We start from the raw sequence: 23312 nt of genomic DNA, 5'->3' as shown, positions 1-23312 counted from the left end.
CTTGCAATGGAAGTGTACTTACTAACAGCAACAATAAAATCTTTGTGTAACTTGTAAGTCATCAGTGGCTCTGTCAGGCACCTGCAGCAGAGAAAGCAGCACACTTCAGAATTATTTCCTGTGAACTTTCAGGGCTTCCTTAAGAACCGGGTGATTAGGGAGTTTGATAAAGTCCTAGAAGGGTGTCTCCAAGCAATCCTAAAATGCAGACCTCAAAGACACAATTCCCCTTAGTTCTTCTTGCCAGTTGTGGTAGAATGGGAGGCTGGGAGGTGATTTTTCATTTGGTGAGAACTCCCTCAGATATGGGTGCAATAGTTGAAAAAAACTTTCAATTTCAACTTACTTAAAAAAATATGGAAACTGTACAAATTTAATATCAAACATCAAACTTTAGTATTTATATGTTTTATAGCCTCAAATAATATAGTTTATTATATGAAAAACCAAGTACAAGTCCCAAGACACTAGCCGTAAACATTACCACCTTGTGCTATTTCACATTAAGGGAAGGAACTTGCGCTCAGAGGGAAGCTCTTGCACACGGGCTCCGTGGATCCCGCGGGGGCAGCCCGAGGAGGTGAGCGCGACTTCACAGCAGAGCAGCAGGAGTTAAGCCCTCCTCACCTGAGGTAGTTTTTCAGCCCACTTGTTATTGTTTTATTATCCCACAGTTCAATGTCAATGTCAATATCAGGAGGGGATTTTGGAGCTGAAAAGAATAAAAAGATGTTTCAATTATGCAATTCAAAGTATCATTCACACCATTCAGAAAACAGATAAAAACACTGGTAAATCAAAGAGAGAAGCATTTATTTCTTAGGATACCAACAGTTACCGTTACGACTGTTGTTCCTATGAGCTGGTACAAAGCTCATTCTGAGGCTTTATAAACCTCAAAGATTTCTTGTAGGATAATACTGTCCCCAATCCAATTACCGCTAACTGTTAGCAACATCACAGAGAGCTTACCATATGCCAGACATGCTTCTAAGTACTTTCTATAGTTTAGCATATCCAATCCTGACAGTCTTTAGATCCCCATTTTATAAATGAGGCAGCAGAGACACAAAGAGGTTAAGCAAATCACCCAAAGTCACAAAACTTTCAAGGATTCCAAGTTAGGATTTCAAGCCAGGCAACCTAAATCCAGCATCCATAAATATCATTGTACCCCTAATTAATCAAATGGCACATTGGGATATCTTTTGTATTGACAGATGGTAACTACACTTATCGTGGCAATCATTTAGCAAGTATAATTGTTAAATCACTATGTTTTATACCTGAAACCAAGATACTAACTATATTTCAAGAGAAGTTTACAGAGAAATATTTTAAGTTATTTATAAACAAAATTGATGATTTTGAATAATACAGAGATAAGTTTAGTGAACATTATAATTATAGTTGTTTTGTCTACTCTTTTTGGTATGTATGGTGTTCAAAAGTTTCAGTCACATTAAAATTTAACTGTAATTTGTACTTTCCAGGAGAATTCAATTAATTGCATTTGTAATTACATGTTAAAAAAGGGCACTTGAGGAAAAATCCAATGTTATAAAAAGGCCCCCTCACAAATTCTGATTATTCATCTTTTATAACAGGACATTAAAAACTTATTACAAATATTAATTTTAATATCACTTGAAAATACACAAAGACGAGAAGTATCTTGTCTTTGTCTCAAGTCCATATCTCAAAGAAACCTTTGGTTTGGATTATCTATAAGAACACAAAAACTAAGTAACCAGCTTCATCCCAAACTTACAAAATGTGGTGTTCATGAGTTTCTGAACTTTGGAGTTCACTCCTCCTATTCGGTAGAGGCCTAAAATGGTGATGCCTAATAGGGAAAAAAGTCACAAAAATCACAAGGTTTGAGACACAGCTTCCCAAGTACGGAATGTTAAAAACTCAGACATATGCCCACAGAGAATCTGAAAGCTATTTTTCCAATTTTGCAGTCTAACTTTAGCAAACCTACCCTGGCAACCCCGATGAGACATCTGTTTCTCGGATCAGACATGGAACACTGATCTGGAAGTCTCTGAAGATCTTCAAAGTAGCAAAGTATACCTGCCTATTCACCACTATCTGAATATTAAAAAAAGCATCAAAGATGGGAAGAGATGTCGGTATTTCTTATCTGTTTCTTTGGTCATGGAGTCCTGCACATTGAACAGTTCGGTGGTGTTTATAATCTTCATTTTAAAGGTGAAGAAACGGATTTGGAGAATTTAAGGAACCTACCTAACTTCATAAAACTTCTAAGTGGCAGTACCGAAATTTAAATCTAAGCTGGTAGAAATCTAAAGCCTAAGATAAGTTTTGCTTCACACTAGTTTTCTTGGAAGTGAGTCCAACAGGCAGCTGGAGTGGGTTTCAGGAGAGAGGTCAAGATGAGAGTGAGGAAAGGAGCTGAGATTGTGATAGTGACTAAAATTGGGGAGGAAAATAGCATAGGGAAGGAGGATCTCAGGACAAGCTCCGAGGAGGTCTTACTCCCTAAAGCCTGAGAGAAATTGAAGAGGTGCTGACAGTATTAAACAATACACAGTCTATCAATAAGAAGTAAATGGCTAAATTAGAAAAAGTTACTAAAAAGATTTTCCTAGTGTTATTTTTGGTAAATTGAAATTCAAACTACAGTTATTCATGTATTTATATAATTTATACATTCATATAAATCTTAAAATGAATCCCATGTTAATGACTAAATACATCCTCATTTACTGAGCAGTTTCTATGTAAGAGACCACACAATAGTTCCAATACTTGGCAGGCAATGCTTACCTCTTGTTTCCACAGCTTGAATGCATTTTCTCACAAAATTGAATCCTGCTTCATTTAAGTACACTGAAGATAAAAAAAAAAAATCATGTAAAGGGTTTATGCTGAATTTACATTCCCCCTTAGTTGCCTCAGATGTTTCAAGACTAATGGCACAGTTTTGGTTAGAGTTTGAATTTTTATCTTGTGGTAGAAGCGAATAGAGAGGATCACATTCACCAAAGTTAGCACATGAACTTTCTTCCTTAGAAAACACAAATCCTTTATAGAGAGTAAATCTGCTACACTAATCCCACCCATTTTCCTGAAATAAACATCACTTTCTACATATTTTTCCAGATGATGCAAACACATTAAGAATAAACTTTTATCGCTTTATTAATAACTATATTACAAAGCCCTTCACATATTCTTCCTCATGGGATTCTCAAAACAACATTATGAGGTAGAGAGAAGGCTTTGTAATCTTAATATGATTCACTGGGTTACTGAAAATTTCGTTTTCTTTGTTCTACGTTCTAGAGCCAGGATTCTAATCCAGGTCTTCTGATTCCAAGCCCAATGTTATTTCTATTGCATTTTGTATCATATTCAAAGTAATTCAAAATATGCTTAGTCTACCATAAATGCCCCCAAAGATCTTACATTATAAAATAGCAATTTATTTTAATTGCTTTTTGCCAGATTTTCTTTAAATCTGTTCTAATTTTCTTAAGGTTTGGTGGCCAGGTCAAATTAGATGACTTATTTAAAGAGAAAGAATTTAATCTAACACCAAGTAACACCCAGAGGAAAAAAAATGGAATTTTGGCATTATTAAGAAAATTTTCATTACATGTGATAGAGATCTATTTCTTCATATTCTGAAATAATAGTATATGAAACAATTCTAACCAATAAAAAACTGAAACTTGCTTCTTTTTAAAGGTGGTACATTAAAAACATTCAGGTACTTCCATATAGGTCCACAGGAAAAAAAAATCAACACATTGTGCTAAAAAATGAAGAAGGGGTATCAGCAACAGATTAAAAAAAAATTTGAAGAAAACTTAGACATAGAAAACACTGAACCCTTTTAGGCTTCAGAAATCTATGACCTAAATATTGACATACTGACATACTGACATAGATATTCACTATGTGTTGTGAGGTTGAAAAAAAGTAATCTTACAGGACCAACAAGACCCAATCTCTTCATATGTAAATATCTGAGAATATGAATGTTTCTATTTTCCTAGGAAAAAATACTCTAGAAAGATCCATGTACACTGAAAGAAGAGGACAAAAGGTAGAAATTGTCATTTTTATTCAGCAGACTTTGGAACTGTCCCATATTTTTTTAAAAAGTAAATTTATTTCTTTAGAAATTAAAAAAAAAATTTTAGACTTAAAAATATTAAAATGCTAAAACTAAAATATATGTTGGCTCATTTATTCCTGTGTCTCCAGAGCTCGATGCTAAGTGAACACAACTCAGTGAATCATTTGGATGAATTCAATATACAAGAACTGAACAGCCACTGAATAATACCTACTTAGAGTTGACTACCTAACTTGGAGTGGAGCTCCTTCTGGACACTAAGAAAGGATCGCTTGCTTCCAAAAACCCAAAATGCTAGGCATAACATTATACATTCAGATACTTCAAAATATTTATTAAACACAGGGAAACAGGTGAATGGAGAAGGAACTGATATAAATGAATAGAGAGGTGAGGAATCAATTATTTTCATTTTTATGAACACAGCAAAACCTGAGCCAAAAAATGTAACCCTCGGTAAAAATGATACACAAGCATTTTTGTTTCAATTAATATTTCTGACATTTATAATGTTTGGTTCTTGAAGTCACATTGTTCAACTTTTCAGTAAAAAAAGATTAAAAGAGAAAACCATCTTTTAAAAATTTCAATAAAACTTGCCCTTGGCAAAATGGATAAGAAGTGTGATATATAAAAACAGACCTTACTTTAGCATCCATTTTGAGAAAAATAAGCAATGACAAGACTATATATCGAAAGTATCCTGGATATTTGGCACCAATACCCCAGTCTATGCTAATAAACCAATACCACAGGCTCACTGCAAAGAATAAGATCTTACAGATGTTCCGTCTGACTGCTGGGTCACCCCACGGATGCCACTGTCTGACATGTCCCAAGGATCTCATGCTTTAGCTCTCTTCACGTGAGTAAATGAAACACTATCAATTCCATGATGTGGAAGAATAGTGTTGGCAAAAATAACCTTGCATTTTTGTTTTACTTCCTTTGAACATCCTTTGTTGTAAAAAAAAAAAATCTGTGCCTCAGTTTTCCCTTCTGTACAATAGGGTAATAGTTTTATCTTCTTCATGGGACCATTTACAGATGGAATGTGTTAACATCAGCAAAGCTTCTAGAATAGTGCTTGGAATATAGTAAGTGCTACAGAAGTGCTGACTATTATCACCATCATTACTGGCTAGAGGAGAATGTAAATATCTACATAAGCAAATTATCTGAAGAAGGCAATTACTTTGGGCATAGCTGAAATACCCGGGGCTTGAGAAACTGTCTGCCAGGAGTATTATTCTTCAAAGAGGCATACTGTATTACTTATTTTTAAAATATCTGGGGCCAGAGCAATGATCTATTTCTTTAAACAAATGCAGAATAAGCATATACCTGTGAACCTAGCTGGCCACTGGAAAGATACCAAGATGGATATTAAGAAATGTACCTGATACTCATTATATTTTAGCAAATCACAATGAACAAACACATCCTCTCAAAATTAATAATTGCTTCCTTACATCTCTATGCACTTCTATTGATTCCTCACCTCTCTGTTCACCTGTTGCCCTGTGTTCAATCTGGAACTGAGCAGACTGTAGTAGTCTGGGATTACTGTTTGCCCACATTTGTTGCTCATTCCTGCAGGAAGATTATGTTTCGTAGCTCTTGCAAAGAAAAGCTTGGTCTTGTGATATGCACTGGACAGTGAAACATGGATGGAGGTAACAAATTTCATTATCCAGCAGACACTAGAGCTGGTATGTAGGTTACATTTTCTTTTTCTCTTTGGCACAAGATCAGAAATGATAGAGAGGCTAACCCCCAAATTTAGGTTGCAGAATGAAAACTACATGTGACAGTGCCACAGCTATCCTGAATGGACAGACAGCATGATCAGGAAGTGAATGTTTATCAAGTCTCTGAGATTTAAGGATCACCAGTTACCACGGCATAAACTGGCCAGTTCTATATACAACTTAAGTGGCTTGCTAATGGTAAAATGGACTAAATGACATAAAGCCAACCCCACACAATTAGCTTTTCTTTGCTTAATTAGGATATATCCATTTGGGGGCTGACTTGTCAACTGGTATAAAGGGCAACAGTAACGTGCCTGTGTTTATTGCACTGCAAACTGCTTTTCAACAGCCTCCACACAAGCAGCCGGCAGTTTCTGCTGAGATCTGAGGAGAAGAGGGTGATGTGGCTTAAACAGGCTATGGCACACTGCCTTGCAGTGACTGACGTGCAAGGTGGTCAGAGGAGTGCTGTTTCTGAGGGTGTCGGGGCCAACATTCCGGAAAGGCAATGAGCAGCTTCCAAAGCCGTGAAGCAGGTGCTGCCCTTAATGTCAGTGCTGATGAAAGTTCAACGGAATAGGCTCCTTACAGTTAAAAAAACAAAACAAAACTGGGAACTCCTTAGTGTTCAAATAAAACCTCAGTGGGAAGGGGTTCTTAATAAATAACATCATTAAAGGTTGATAGTTTCTATAATTCTCCTTTAGTGGAGCCAAGGTATTCCTGCTATAACAGTGGAGGGAGCACGTGGCATAGCCGCCCCACACAGTAGAAATGTGAATCATCAGGAGGAAGCGCTCACTGCCCAGCGAGAGCAGGCAGCCCTTGAGTGCTGAGGGCCAGATGGCTTGCTAATTACTGGTTTGCACTTGCATTGGTTAAGTACCCTTTCTGTTGGCTTCTACAAGACTTAGAAGTTATCAGCTAAGAAGACCTCCTGTATCAACTCCTCCCCAAGTTTCCCACTCCAGCCCTGAATGTCCTGATACAAAGGACCAGAGGGATACACAGAATACAACTACCACCAAACTCCCAGGAATTGAAATCCTGTAATATCAACTGTACCTGACTTTTGGGAGAAGCAAAAAACAGGCTAATATAAAGAACTTAATTTAGCCAATCAAAAGTTAAGTGTAAACATTTTTTTTTTCCTCCAGAACCTACTCAGGGCTAAAGCTCTTATTGAAACCTAAATAAAGTTTCCATAAGGCAGTTAGGCAGCACAAAAGCTAGTAATCTCAGCAGAATTCAAACAGCCATGAGGAAAAGGGAAAGAATGGTCTTCTACACAGCTGACAAATCAAAAGTCCTTGTACCTTCAATTTGCTAGTAATTGAAAACCCAGCATGTCCTTCCAGATCTGATCTGCTTGGCCTTACAGTACATCTGCAGGGTTGACAAAACAAAGCCACTTGTCTTTAATTTCTAATTCACTTTCCTAATCTGCCATTTCAGATTCAAAGGCCCCTTATCACAGACAACTAATGTCATTCCACATATGCTTGAAAGAAACAGAAAGAAGAGATGAGTGCCTTTACTGCCATTCATGACACCCACAGGACCTTTGTGTTCTCCGTAATGGGCGAACCGTTAACTCTGAGGCAGCTCTGGCCCAAACCACTCCTTTCCACCCTGCCCATGAACAGCAACGACCCTTTTACTGGGCCTCAGGGATGAAAACAAAGATCTGTTTGCTCAGAAGCTTAGGGGAGGATGTGGTGGAGGGAGAGGAGGTGACCTAGGGATATCTAAGAACTTGCAGAACTAAGCTATCTAAACAGCAGCCAGAAGCTCAAAAACATTTGTGAGAGACAGAAACTGCCTAGGATGAGAAAAATGAGCTTAATTTTTCTGTTTATTGCTGGAGGAAATACATTCCCTAGGCACTCATGGAGAAAATCACTGAACACAGTGGCAGAAATTTATTGAGGGTTGCTGGGAAATTTTGAGAGTATCTTCTAGTTCAATGCCTTTGATTCTGTACATGAGGATTGAATGTTATGTGACTCTGTCATTACATGGTCAAACAGTGATTTTTATTAGCAGAAACAGCACTGGAAAGGACTTCCTTTTCCCTATTCACAACATCTGGAATAAAGTAGGTACACATAGAGTACTGTTGAATGGAATTGCATGAAAGAATGAGAACGAAGTACCTTTTCTTTCACCAGATCTTGGGTAGAAGGACCAACTTACAAGCCATCACACAAAATTTGGAGTCTGAATGGGGACAAAACTCATGGTACCAACAGAGAATGTCAGAGAAAGCAAGCCTAGCAAAAATGACACTGCCTCTGCCGTTTAAGAACCAGTCCTAAGGGACAAGTCCTGGGACAGAAAAGGTGTGTCAAGAAAGAAAATTTCTTTCCTTGAACGATGGGTTCATATGGCAGAATTATGAAAATCTACTATAAACTATTTTCAGTCCCCAGTCGCATCAAAATAACCTCAATGGTACAGCTTGAGGAACAGTTTATTTGAAATCTCAAAGGAATAAAATCTGTTCAGTATGGATGACAGACATTTCTCTTCTCAGAGTCTTATAATTTTGAGTATACTTGGCATATTTTACAACCAGAAAAGTATTTGGGATTAAATATCCTATGACTGATGAATGCTCCAGTTCTTTTACTTGATGCTTTTTTCATTAAGATGTGTCAAACTTTCCTTCTCTTTGAATTAGGCTAGTTTCATTTATGGCACCTGTACACTGAAATGGTAAATTAAGAGTAGGAACCTCAAATTAGGGAGCCTCTTCCACGTTTGGCTTGCTAAGAGCACCTCATGACTCCGCAGTCACAGCGTGGTCTCATTCTTCCTGTCAAGGCCTATGTTTTCCCTACCTTCACTCTGTCCTATTTTAGAACACTAGACAGTTCTTTCATGTTACTTTTAGGGTTCTCAGTGAAATCACACACATTAGGACTATTTTTAATGGTTGGCATTCAAAATAATCTTTTACCATCCTAAGCTTATTATCTTCAAAAATATAAACACATTCAATGCAATACTGAGTTTCCAAAGGATAACAAAAGTATTTTAAGATAAACAGAACCCATCTGAATGTCCAAGGTTATAAAGAAGCACCTTTCAAGGTGGCACAAGAATCAAAGCTAGTACTGTTTCAAATACCAGTTGTGAGTGAAACTACAGACTGAAATTGACCCAACACTTTTGAGGTGAGTTAAATGTCATAAAAGGGACAAGGATTGCAAATAACAGGATGATATGTGGAAAAATGGTGGGAGAGGCAAACGTAAAGAAAGATACAAGCTGCTCTTATATCATAACTTAATGAGCTCACATAATTTATTCAAGACTGAAGAGGTCTGAGAACTTCACCACTGGAATATAATTTTGAACTGAAACCAAATTTCGGACACATTGCTGGGAAGAAAACAGAGTACTGCTCCTAAGTTAATAGGACCACGTGCTTGAATCTGGAACACTGTCCATATATATCCCATGAGTCACTAAATCACTAAAAAATTAGTGGTTGGTAAGACGCATGAGAAAAGAGAAAAGGGGTAAAATTAGTCTTGGCAAAGATTCAAAATTCCATTAATAAATTTTAGGTCTTGGCATAGTAAAATATTCAAAATTACATGCAAAACAATCTAAATTCTGAAGACCTGGAAAGCCCCTTGACCAGCCTGAGAGTCAAGTCATTTCATGGAAAAGGATCTTTATTGCAACACTGAGTTAAGGGTTTTTAGAAAGGCTTTTTCACACAAGTTGGCAATGCCACAAAGTCCACCTCAAAGGTGCAGGGAGCTTAGTTCCAGAAGGTGCATTCAATCCTCTCTCCATTGATCAGCTTCTTTTATTGGTAGCACATGCTATAGTTTTGACTTTTCAACAAAGTAGTGATTCAGCTGGGGTAAGCAAATCTGAATCTATGAGAATGTGTAAAAACAACCAAAAGCAAGTATAATTTTAGATGTTCACTTTATGCCCAAGTAATATGCTCATGTAATTCTGAAATCACTATGCAATTTTTTAATTTTTTAAAAATGTTTAGAATATATAAAGGGATATTAATCTCTGCATTTATAAGCCTATTAACTAGATTACAGAAATTGCCAGGTGTTTAGCCAGAATCACAAATTTGTCTTATTAGGGGTCACATTTGGGAGAATGAAATTCACTAGTTTTGTAATTATAACTTGATATGTCTAAAGAAGCTTGATTGACTAAATGTACAAATGGGGGAATTTATGAAAAAATGAAGTGACAGTGACTTCTAAAATTGAGAGTACATTGATAAGTATAAGCTATTTATGTTGATTAAAAATAGGTTTAAAGGAAAAATACAGCTTAAGGTAAAGTAATAAAAATAAAACTTAGAAGGTAAGATTTATAACTTAAAGCACTACATATTAATAAAAAGCAAAAGTAATTGTAATATTCCCTTCTACGATCAAATTGTCCCCTTGGGCAATGAAAGCCTCCTGGTACTGAGAGTAAACAGTAAGTACACACACGTGCTGAGCATGCACCTCATGGACAGCAGGCCCGAGCTGAGTGCTGAGAACCGCGGAGGGGGGTTCTGTCACAGCTGCTCAGAGAAGCTGGCAGGAAACGAGTACATCATACCAAAGGCACGAATGTGAGAAATGATACAAACACACGCACTTCTAGATCAGTAATTTTTCTAAAAACCCACCATTTTATAATTACAAATGGTGGCACAGTTCTGTTTCAGGTGGCTAAGACAACAGGACAGCTGATTTCTAAAAAAGCAAGTCTTTACTGCATGAAACAGCACATTCGGTGCCCCCGCCATCAGAGCTTAAGTACACTTGATAACTTTCTAGTTCCAGAGGTGCCTTAATTAGTAAATATATTCTGATTGACTAGACCATGTCCCCATTCAAAAGCCTTATTCAATACCATATATAGGTTCAGTTGTTTTCCAAGAATTATTCATCCTCGAGTAGTTTATTTGAATTTGAGAGGATTATCTTTATACTGGATCTGAACAATGAAACCAGTGTTTGAGAACACATTTCAAACTCTACTCAAATGCAAATTATACAACAGATTGCTTTTTAGGTAATTGTTTAGGAACACTCAGTACTTACAAAACTCTTACACCTTGATTCATGTTTCTGTGATTAGATAAAAGTGGGCAATGAAAGATTTTCTAAGTGCTTTCCTTGATTAGCAACAAAGAAATGTAAGAATAAAAACTGGAAATAATTTGTTTAAACCTCTAACATTAAAGATATTTTAAATCATGCATTTTCTTTTGATAATTTCTAAGATTAATCCCTAGGAGGCATTTCATTCAGTTAAAATGATAGGCTTTCTCATACAGTCAATATTTATGACTGTGAAATAAGCACTTTTCAGTTTTTTATATCCACTTCATTCTAACTTGTATTTTAATAGCAGTTTAAAAGTGTTAAGTCTGTTTTAAAAATAAAAATTCAGATGTCATGAGAGAAAGTCAATTGAGTTAAATAAAACTTTTAATTGTTTTAAAAACTATACATATAACCTTAGAAACAAATATACAAACGAATTTTAAATGTCAAATAATCTATGTAAAATACATATGAAAATATCCTTAAATAACCAAGGGTAAAGGGTAGCAAGAAGGTGGTAGATGATTAAAGAGGATTAGGAATGTAATAGGAAACAAAATGTGTTTATTAAGAATGTTTTGATACTTGGTGTTTGTTCTCAACATGTAGGATTCAGTCATTACACAGTGACAATACTATTTTCTTACAGAACCTGTATGTTACAACAATGTCCTTATATTTCACATTCTGGGGCACAATCTCCTACACCCAGCATAAAGTGTTCACGTCTTCAGTCTGGTAAATTGGAGCAGGGAAAATAAGATAAAGAAGCCTTCTACTGCCATTAAAACAAAGTAAAACAAAACAGAACACTACACACAACTAAAAATCAACTGTCTACTGTCTTTAATCTTTTTCTGGGATAAAGCAAGGTATGTACCTTCAAGCAAACACCAAAGGAATAAAAATTAATTTTGGTCACTATAACACCAACAGTTAGTGGTTTTTACATGAGAAACTTCTTTCAATAAAATTGCAAATTTGCTGCACGAACAAACCAGCGGTATGTTACTATCATTTTCTAAGGGTTACCTTCTTAATATTACATTTTTACCTTTATGGTAACAATAATTATGTGATGAAACTTCTAATAATTATTAAAATGACTTACTTTCTTCTTTCTTGCTAATAATGGCAGGCAGGGTGTAAATCTAAAAAACAAGAGAAGTCGGTTACCTGTAGTTAATGACCCAGCCCAGATTACCAGGGTGGCAGCGATACCAGCATACACAACAGGAGTGTTCTGATTTCAAGGTCCCACAACTTCGAGTCCAGAGCGCCAGCTCCCCACCCTGACACCCAGTACTGACTCCCTCTTTCATCCCTCGCTGCCCTGCCCTATGTAAAATTCTCCCCTTTACATCTGACTGAGGCTTCTCATTCTATTCCCCAACATGACAAATACTCCTTCTTCAGGAATTACCAGGATGGATTTCACCTGATTGCTCCTTCCTCAAATTATCTGCTTCGTGTTGTGCTCCCCGGGCAGAACCCTAAGTGGCACTTGTTGGACTATGGCAGTGTCTTCCCAATTTGCTCCAGGTCAGGGCTTGCCTCTTAACTATGAGTTGGGGGACAGCTAAATTGTTTTGGTTTCAATTTTTAATCTCATCGATTATTTTTGTAAATTATAATACGATGAAGATATAACACAACAGAGAAAAGACGCTGCATCCAAACTTTTTATTACTATATTCAACAAATGTGAAATGACTTATTCAAATTCCTGTAAAATTTTCCAGATGTTTAATCATGGTTTCTGTGCTCGTTTTATTGTGGACTGGGAATAGTTTGAGGGATGGCCTCAAGTCTGGGACCATACTTTGTGCAGCTGTGCTGTTGCACAGGCGCTTTGCACAAGTTTGCTCATAGGTTCTTCACCATCTAAAGGATAGTTATCAAGGAACAGTATGGAGATGGAGCTTCCTATGAGCTCTGTGTGCCTATCTTTCTGACCATCTAATGCAGGTTCTTCCTAAAGAAAACCGTGATCAATGATTTATTCCCTTTTTTACATAAGCTTTCTTAATAATTTTAAGTAAATTATCATGCCAACATCAAAATAAGTGTTAGAAAAATAGCGACATGGATAGAGGGGAAAATGTTAACAGGTCAAGGCAGTTTTATCAAATGCAACTTTTAAAAACAATGGTATAGACTACAGGGTGAGTCCTTCTGGAACTTGTTTATTGTGCTGATCATAAAGCCTAGCACAAGTTTGCAAAGAGTAAGCACTCAATAATTAGTAACTGAATAAAACCATCCAATCAGTGCAACCAAAGTCATAGTTATAAGTAATTTCTTTTAAAGTAATTTTAGGGTTTTAACTTAGTCTTGGAAGTCCCCCTGAGAAACAAATTAGAAAGTTGCCACTATGTGCCACTGAGACAATACTAGGAAAATATTAACACTGTCTAATCCTCTAATTTGTACTTTAATATTTTCAAATACAGTACAGACATATAATATTTTCAGATGTACTTTGTAATTAGAGCAATAAAACCTAAGTTATAGGACGTGTCATATTCTTACTGGTTCCTTCCCATCCATGGCTTCTAGCCAGAGTTTACGATTAGCTTCTGAGAAGGCTTGTAACGTGATGATCCCATGCCTATGAAAAACAAACATTTTATATATTCAATTTATTCCTGTTATGTCTTTACACATTTATTATTTTTATAAATTCTTAGTCAACTATAAAGGTAAAATCTGAAGAAAAAGTAGGGAAGAGAAAAAAGGAAAAAAGGAAAGAAAAACAGAAAGTGAAAAGATTGACCAACAGGTACCTTTCAGAAAAGTCACTGTGGACACAACACACACAGACACACACACAGAGTTTTAATTCGAAAAATCAGAGGTAGCAAAATCACTGTTTTAGGTACAAGACAGTCTGAAGGAGGCAAGTTTCAAACTATAGCCCCTGAAATGACCAAAAAAGGTGACAAAGTTACATTCACCCGTGTTCAAAACCAGCCACACATCCCACACTATGAGGAAGATCACAATTATGATCCCAACGTGGTACATCTATTCACTAAAAGTAACTACAATGAGTATATAGCGATATGGAAAGCTTCATACAATAAAATAATTAATTATTAAGAGCATACTAAAACCAATGTGTTTATTTATACTATAATCACACTATTAAAATTAATTCATTCAAAAATAACTCCTATCCCGAGTACCCATTTTGAAATAGTGACTTGAGGACATACTTCAGGAGAGAAAGAGCAAGAAAACCAACAGGAGGAAAAGATGAGACCCAGTAACAGTAAATTTAACCTAGTTAAATGTGTATACTGTCCAGAAAATAAATTTCATCAGGAGATTAGAAGGCCCTATGGAGAGGTATACTGAGAAGGAAATTTCATTTAAATATTGTACAATTAAAAACCTGAAATGAACCAAAATTGTGATAAAGACCTATATCTCTTCTTTAAACAGGAAAACAGATCATTTGAGTGACAGAAAAGGAAAACTGTATATAAGGATCAATATAATTTGATCTTGGAGAATTTAAGCCAGGGTAACACCACCAATAATAAAATAACAACAATCAGTATTTGTTGGCTGTGTATTATGTGCCAGGGATGGTTGTATGTTTCCCTTATTATCTCATTTAATCCTCACAGCAGTCCTGTGAGACAGTTACTTACTATCCTTATTTTACAGATGAAGCAAGTAAAACAGAGTTTAACAGTGTGTCCCAACATTATATAACTAGAAAGTGCAGAAATAAAGAAAAATTGCTAACATACTGATATTTGTTTACACAGAAAATCCAGAAATTCTACAACACAACTATTAAAATCAATAAAGAGCTCTATATCTATGCTGGACATAGATTTCTATATATATGTATCTATATATAAACAATAATTTTTCTATAAAGTAGTGTCAACCATTTAGAAAAAAGAGAAGTTTCTACAAATGAATTCTATTCAAAATTGCAATAAAAAGAGGGTGCCCCAGAATAAAAGAAAAAGAAAGGTATGTAAAATCTTCAAAGGGAGTTCAACTCTCCATCTAAGGAAAACTTTAATACTATCTCAGTCAAAAATCCCACAGGAGAGGAAGGGGAATTTAGTAAGCATATCCAATAAGAACACAGAGCCAAAGTAGGTAACACAATTTCAAAGAAGCCTAAGAATGGGGGCCTTACTCTACTAGATAGTTACAAGCCATAGCATATGTGAACTACATATGTATATACTAAATGAGCATATATATTGTATGTTATAGTATGTTATAGTATATTAGTACATCAGCACAAAGCTACAGTATTCAGAAAAGTGTGGTCATATGCAGGAGCAGGGAAACAGATCCTGGAACAGAACAGAGACCAAGAAGCATAACTGTTCTTATTCTGTTTCTATTCTATTTGTAGTGATAGAAGAAAGGAGTAGAGCGAAATCTTCCCATTATGTCTCTCCCAATATCCCATTGCTAAGAATGTCCAGAACACAGGGGAGGTGCTGAATTTTGCTGGGGGAAGGAGGCTTATGGCATCCCCAGCTGTGTCTTATTATTCACTGGACGCAAGGTTACCAGACTTCCCAAGCCTACAGAGAGGCTGACCAGGAGCCATGGATGATGCTCAAGTCCGCACAGCATGCACTTCCCCCCATGCCGTCTTTTATGCTGATTTTCCAGATCCTTCCCTAGGTAATGTTTTTACACAGCATTCTGTGTTTGAATTTTTTGAAAGCACCATACAATATATCTTTGTTGAACAAATATGTGAAAGAATGAACACGTATGCATACTGCTTTTAAAGAAACTAAAACACAAGCACATGTATGCGGTTTCATATATATACCTAAACATAGAAACAAATAATTCAGCTTATTAAAAAATATAAAGAAAAGCTCAAACCTTTCAACTACTTCTATGTCAAAGCAGAATCGTTTGTCAATTGAATCTGTCTTTCTTCGGATACAAGATTTTAATTTAAACATTTCTGGTGAGCTAGTAACAAGGCCATTCTGAAACAAGAAGGGGAGCACAGTGACACGATGACAAGGGGAATGGAAAAATATTAAATACACCACCTCAAGTTTTTGTACTAAAATGTTAGAGAACAGGTTATACATAAGGTTATGTATAAAGGTCATAATCACATCCTATCCTATGAATGCAAAAGCTTTTTGCATAATGTCACCTGCTCAATTATAATATAAACTGTTTACTAATAAAGTAATCACACATACACACACTTATTCAAATAATTCTGCAACATGCTTATCTAGGATTCTTCAACACTTACACATTTACTTACAATATTAAATTACACTGTAATGTACATTCCTTAGGGCTTCAGACTTAGAAAAAGTGTGAAATTAGAGTTACTGTAATGTCACAGTTAGATATACAGAATGCTTATCAGGATATACAACACTGTTGCTCTTGAATTAAAATGTCCTAGATTGCTAAGGGATTACACTACTACTATCATACATACCATATGACTGCTTTGCTGGTATCCAACTGCTACTCTGCTACTGAAACTGAAACTCTTTGGACAAGATCCAACATAAGCTCAATTCTTAAGAACTATCTTCTATACCTGAGATGTCAGTCAATTTAAAGGGAACGTTTACCTAATGTCTGGTTAATTCTATTGTCTTCCGTTGCAAATCTCAGATTTACTAGGAGAACTTCAGCTTGGTTCTATTTTATTAGCTCACTGGCTGTCACATAAACTGACTTGCAGGCAGTACCTTTGCTTATGAAACCCTCAGAGTACAAACCACGTGTGATTATCTCACTTAATAACTTCTCACGATGGCAGCAATCTAAGGTTCCTTTTTCTCTAGTATGTTCTTTTATGTCATATTGAACATAAGTGTGTCGGCTGATATATTTGAGTATGTGTCTCAGGTAGCTCACCATTCACTGCTGCCACAACCACTACCACAGATTAGCTGAGTGAGTCATTTCTACCATCTTGATTTTTTAATCAGTTAAAATAAGGATGGACTAAACAATCTTTGGGATAACTGCCAGCTCTAGAATCCTTAGACGGTACCAATTACCTAATTCACAAGCTTAGTCATTTGCAATATTCATATCTTAACTCACAGAAAGATTATACACTACACACAGTAAACGTGCTGCATTCTGGAGCATTTCCTCAGGTAAAGTACACTTTGTTCTACACTGTTTACTAGTCATGTGAGACACCCAGTGACCAATTTAACTTTTGGAGTAAACGAGCATTGACTGATTTCTTTTGCAACACGTCACTGACCTGCATTTCAGTAAACAGTGTACAGTGCAGAAGAGGAAGCAGCAGGCAGGGGCAAAGGCAGCTTCCCACAGAGGCCATCTGGGGTAAAAAGGCAGAATCCTTGAGCTTGGTCCAGCCACTGACAGTCCCCACTGGGCTGCTGGCCAACAAAAGCATAGACAACTCGGCTGCCAGGGATGTGAGGTGACCCTCAGAAGCCTACCGAAGGATTCCAGTATTTAACTCAACTGCCTGTAAACATTCCATGTCCAAGGTAAAGAAAAATCCTGGCCCCTCTCTTTTTAAAATCATCAAGGTCGCTATAGTGAGAGAAAGCCTTTTTGACTTCTTTGTTTTTAAGAATTGTGTATATGTTTATTAAAAAACAAGCACACGTGACTTTTTGTTTTACTTCCATTACTTAAATAACAAGTTCAGTTTAAAAACAAAAACAACTCACCATTTTCCCACTGGATTTCATTTCTGAAACACTCATTGTAAATGTTTTACTTCCCTTATCGTAAGTACAATAATGTTTAGTCCATGTAAAACCAAGTGGTCCTAATGTAGGGAAACAAATGTTACAGATTGTTAATAATGATTTGTATCTAAGTTTGTACAGCATTCAATGCTATCATGCACACTGCAGGATTTCCACAGCCTGTACTCATTGGACGTTTACTGGGAGTGAGACAGGCTAGGAGGGAGGGATAGCAGTATAGGGGAGCATGTCTTGGAATCAAATGACTTGGCTTTACTTGCAGCTCTGACTCTGACTGTGTAAACTCAAGAGCTACTTTAGATGTGAACTTTACTTACCTCATCTATAAAAGTGGTAACGTTATATTCAATAGAGGTAGGAAGAATAAGCAATAACTTGAATTACTACAACTGGTCTCCTTACTTCTATCCATGTCCTCTATTCTTGAAACTGCTAGAAATTCCCTGCTAAAAATTCAGCCAGATCATTTTTCCCTTTTGTTCAAAACTGGCCAGTGGTTTTCCACATCACTCCAGATGAAAATTGAAGAGCCTATCCTATCCACAAGGCCCCATATGATCTGGCTCCTCATTATTCAGTCTCACCTCACATCTGACTACTTTCTTCCTCATGCACTCCAGCTGCACTGGCCCCTTTGCTGATCCTTGAATGCAGTGAATGCATTTGTCCCCAGGGCATTTGCACTTGCTGTTCCCCAAGCCTGGACTATTCTTCCTTAAGGTATCTGCACAACTTGCACTGTCCTTTAGGTCTGTTCATAAATGTCACCTTCATACTATGGTCCTTCTTGCAGAGGTATCTAACATCTCTACACCGTCACCTTGATATTTCCTCTCTTCTTTACATTACTTTTCCCATAGCAGTTACTACTGTCTAAAATATGATACATTTTACTAATTTATCCTATTTATTGTCTGTCTCTGCCACTAGACTCTAAGGTGCTACAAGAGCAAGACCATATGATGTTCTGATGACTAGTGTATTCTTAATCCTTAGAACAGGGCCAGACATATAGCTGTTGCTCAATAAATACTTGAAAAATCAATGAAGGAATGAATCACTCATGTTTCTCTAGGGTTTTATTGACCTTGGAGTTATTTCCTCTTACCACTAATCTGAAAAAAGTGAATTCAAATGGATCCTTAAAATGAAAATTAAAAGAAAGATGTGTGTGTATAATGCTCACTTTCTTCCTTTTCACCATAAATACTGGGCAACCCTTTCCCACAGCACAGCACAGCACAGCACACCACCGTCCTGTATTCTCTTTAAGGCATTAGATGCTGCTGCTTCACCAGAGTGCAGGGATGCATCATGAGTTCAATTTTTCCATGACCACGGTGGAAGACCTTCAGTTTTCCCACCAGGAAGCCAATTATCCTGTATCCTAATGACACAGGGAGCTCACTGGGTTAAAAATGGAACTTGTTTTCTCTATTATCTTCTCCATCTAGGGTCCCATCCTGCTTAACACCTAGAACTTTCTAGCATTGTGCCTAAGTACAGTGTTATTACTGGCTTGGTTTCATAACAATATATTCAAAAGCAAGAAATTGAAATGCAAAAATGTACCTCAAGGAAACTGTTTCATGAGCGATTTGAACTTTTTTCCCCTATAATAATAGTGCCTTTAGTGTCATATTTAGCTTTAATACTTATGCCACTCCAGATTTTAAAATCAGGGAGTACAGTTACATACTTTGCAATCACAAAGGATTATTGCAATTAACTTCATTCTGTTTTGGGACCATTTTACATTGTAATTCTTAACAATATTTGTTGATAATTCTGTTACATATGTATAAAATACTTACAGGCATAGATCTGATTAGTGGAAAGTGGCTGGATGGAAATCCTTATAATGACTTTACTACTTAGGGAGCAATTTGTGAAGCAATATTAGCTATCCTTTTTAAATAGGATAAATAGCTGTCCTTTTCAAATAAAGCTGCTGCAATTACCTGATGACATTTCGGACCTAAGCTGTTTTTTCCCACCTCCATGTTAAGTTCAATACCTCATGCACTTATGGTCAAGTTTGCTGCATTAACATGCTTTCTTTAAAGTTGCCTGGCACTAAGCCAGGACAGATGTTCTTAGATAAGCAATTCTTAAGTTCCCTAAAAAGATCTGGGAAAGTACAAATTTATTATAGCTCTAAACTGGCAAAATAAAACAGCTTTAATTATCTTACCCAGTAATTATCTAAGGTTGCCAATTGATGTTTGCAGAATGGGAGAAAATTAACATTTACTAAGAACCTACTAAGTGCGAGCATTTTACCTAAGAACTTTTAAAGTCAGACATTATAATGAGCATTTTACACATAAGAAAATTTGTCTGAGAACTGCAGATAATACTACTTTCTTTGTCAAGAAGGCATGTGATTAGAGTTGTTCTTTTTAGAGGAACAGTACTTCTCAAGAGTTCTTTTAAAAGAATTAAATGAGATAAACATAAACTGCACAGAATAGTAGGGGCACAAAGCAAACCCAGGAGCATGACTGCACACCACTACCAAACCTAGAGACCTTTTACACCTGTCACCTCTAAGTCTTGCAACATTATTACGAGACAGGTATAAATATATATATATTTTTATAAATGAGACTGAGTTCAGAAAGTTGTCTGCTTAGAATAACCCAGTTAATAGCTAGCAGGGATGGAATTTCAATATAATTCTGCCTGGCTCAAGAACTCAGCCTCTTCCTGGGTAAACTGAAGTCTATTAGAAGGCAATTTAATGTATGCCAAGAACTGGGTAACATCAAAACCACATATCCAGAACAAGTGGAGCTCTCTGTCTACACTGCAATGATCTGCTACCACCCCATCCATCTCCATTTATCACTCATTTTACAGCTCTGATATTCACTATTTGATATCACTAGCTGCTAATCTGCATGAGTTCTTGTGCCTTCCACTACAGAATAAATATTCTGAAGTCATATTCTCAGCCTCATTTTCTATTCCCAACAGAACTTATCCATTCAGTGACAGCAACAGCACAGCCAATGTCTTAGGGAAACTGGTCAGATTGTCTTATTATAGATGCTTTTCAAAGATTCCAAGTGGAAAGGGTCTCTCATATAAAAAATAATTCTAGAAAACTACAAGACACTCTTAAGAGAAATTAAAGAGGACACTAACAAATGGAAACTCATCCATGCTCCTGGCTAGGAAGAATTAATATTGTCAAAATGGCCATCCTGCCCTAAGAAATCTACAGATTCAATGCAATCCCTATCAAAATACCAACAGCACTCTTCAACGAACTGGAACAAATAGTTCTAAAATTCATATGGAACCACCAAAGCTCCCGAATAGCCAAAGCAATCCTGAGAAGGAAGAATAAAGTGGTGGGGGGGGGATCTCGCTTCCCAACTTCAACCTCTACTACAAAGCCACAGTAATCCAGACAATTTGGTACTGGCACAAAAACAGAGCCACACACCAGTGGAACAGAATAGAGAGTCCAGATATTAACCCAAACATATTTGGTCAATTAATATAAAAGAGCCATGGATATACAATGGGGGAATGACAGCCTCTTCAACAGCTGGTGTTGGCAAAACTAGACAGCTACATGTAAGAGAATGAAACTGGATCATTGTCTAACCCCATACACAAAAGTAAATTTGAAATGGATCAAAGACCTGAATGTAAGTCATGAAACCATAAAACTCTTACAAAAAACATAGGCAAAAATCTCTTGGACATAAACATGAGTGACTTCTTTATGAACATATCTCCCCAGGCAAGGGAAACAATAGCAAAAATGAACAAGTAGGACTATATCAAGCTGAAAAGCTTCTGTACAGCAAAGGACACCACCAATAGAACAAAAACGCGTCCTACAGTATGGCAGAATATATTCATAAATGACAGATCCGATAAAGGGTTGACATCCAAAATATTTAAAGAGCTCACACACCTCAACAAACAAAAAGCAAATAATCCAATTAAAACATGGGCAGAGGAGTTGAACAGACAGTTCTCCAAAAAGAAATTCAGATGGCCAACAGACACCTGAAAAGATGCTCTGCATCACTAATCATCAGAGAAATGCAAATTAAAACCACAATGAGATATCACCTCACACCAATAAGGATCACCACCATCCAAAAGACAAACAACAACAAATGTTGGCAAACATGTGGAGAAAGGGGAACCCTCCCACACTGCTGGTGGGAATGTAAATTAGTTCAACCATTGTGGAAAGCAGTATAGAGGTTCCTCAAAATGCTCAAAATAGACTTACCATTTGACCCAGGAATTCCACTTCTAGGGATTTACCCTAAGAATGCAGCACTCCAGTTTGAAAAAGACAGATGCACCCCTATGTTTATTGCAGCACTATTTACAATAGCCAAGAAATGGAAGCAACCTAAGTGTCCATCAGTAGATGAATGGATAAAGAAGATGTGGTACATATATACAATGGACTATTACTCAGCCATAAAGAAAACAGATCCTACCATTTGCAACAACATGGATGGAGCTAGAGGGTATTATGCTCAGTGAAATAAGCCAGGCGGAGAAAGACAAATACCAAATGATTTCACTCATATGTGGAGTATAAGAACAAAAAAATAAAACTGAAGGAGCAGAACAGCAGCAGAATCACAGAACCCAAGAATGGACTAACAGTTACCAAAGGGAAAGGGACTGGGGAGGATGGGTGGGAAGGGAGAGATAAGGGGGGAAGGGGAAAAAGGGGAGATTACAATTAGCATGTATAGTGTGTGGGGGGCATGGGGAGGGCTTTGCAACACAGAGAAGACAAATAGTGATTCTACAGCATCTTATTATCCTGATGGACAGTGACTGTGAAGGGGTTTGTGGAGGGGACTTGGTGATGGGGGGAGTCTAGTAAACATAATGTTCCTTATGTAATTGTAGATTAATGATACCAAAATAATAATAATAATAATAATAATAATAATAATAATAATAATAATAATTCCAAATGCAAGTAAATCCATTCATTTTTCTTATTAAATCTCTATGCAAGAAGGGGAGAGGGGAGTACGATGAATGGGAAAAGAAAGGAGGGAAGAGTTATACTGGGAATGACAGCACTTTTGAAGGTGATGAATATCAATACGTTCATTATGCTGACTATAGTGATGGTTCACAGGTGCATCCATAAGGCAAAACTTATCAGACAGTACATTGTGAATATGTGCAATTTATTGTATGCCAATTGTATCTGACTAAAGCTGCAAAAATAATACAGGCAGATCCAGAAAAAAACTGTGATGAAAGTGTCTTAGGAGAAGGCAGGCAATATCAAAAGGAAAGATGCTAAGAAGAGGGGAAGAGACCAACTCTGAGCGCCTTAAAGGCTCCATTGCTGAGGGGCCATCACAGGAGGGGTACCACCAGGCAGACCTTGTAGAAGGATCAGCTGGAAGCTCTGAAGAGGATGGGTGAGAGGTTAGCAAGCCCAGAGGCTGAGTGGGAGAAGCTGGGAGGCCACTGCAAGAATGTGGAGACAGCGAAGGTGTGGGTTTCAATGGTTATCGAAGAGATAAAATGGACAGACTTGGCCCCAGTTTATGAGGACATACTGGAGTTAAGCATTAACCTCAGGTTTTGAAGCCTAGGAGGGTGGGTA

The 23312-nt window shown here is 36.9% G+C and overlaps 1 protein-coding gene across 3 annotated transcripts in view; it reads right to left on the bottom strand.

The window, feature by feature from the left end:
• ARHGAP42 (Rho GTPase activating protein 42) overlaps nucleotides 1–23312 on the bottom strand; it is a 264527-nt gene that overhangs the window by 25859 nt on the left and 215356 nt on the right. For all 3 annotated transcript variants that reach the window (XM_036902815.2, XM_057490759.1, XM_036902817.2), the window contains 8 exons: nucleotides 17651–17751; nucleotides 15837–15946; nucleotides 13491–13569; nucleotides 12070–12109; nucleotides 2797–2859; nucleotides 1772–1846; nucleotides 628–712; nucleotides 23–81 (listed from right to left, as the gene is read on the bottom strand). In XM_036902815.2, coding sequence (XP_036758710.1) covers nucleotides 23–81; nucleotides 628–712; nucleotides 1772–1846; nucleotides 2797–2859; nucleotides 12070–12109; nucleotides 13491–13569; nucleotides 15837–15946; nucleotides 17651–17751 — 612 coding nt within the window. The remainder of the gene's footprint in view (nucleotides 1–22; nucleotides 82–627; nucleotides 713–1771; nucleotides 1847–2796; nucleotides 2860–12069; nucleotides 12110–13490; nucleotides 13570–15836; nucleotides 15947–17650; nucleotides 17752–23312) is intronic.

Source organism: Manis pentadactyla, chromosome 13, assembly GCF_030020395.1.
Source record: "Manis pentadactyla isolate mManPen7 chromosome 13, mManPen7.hap1, whole genome shotgun sequence".
Taxonomy (NCBI): Eukaryota; Metazoa; Chordata; class Mammalia; order Pholidota; family Manidae; genus Manis; species Manis pentadactyla.
This window is presented reverse-complemented; position numbering and strand designations above follow the sequence as displayed.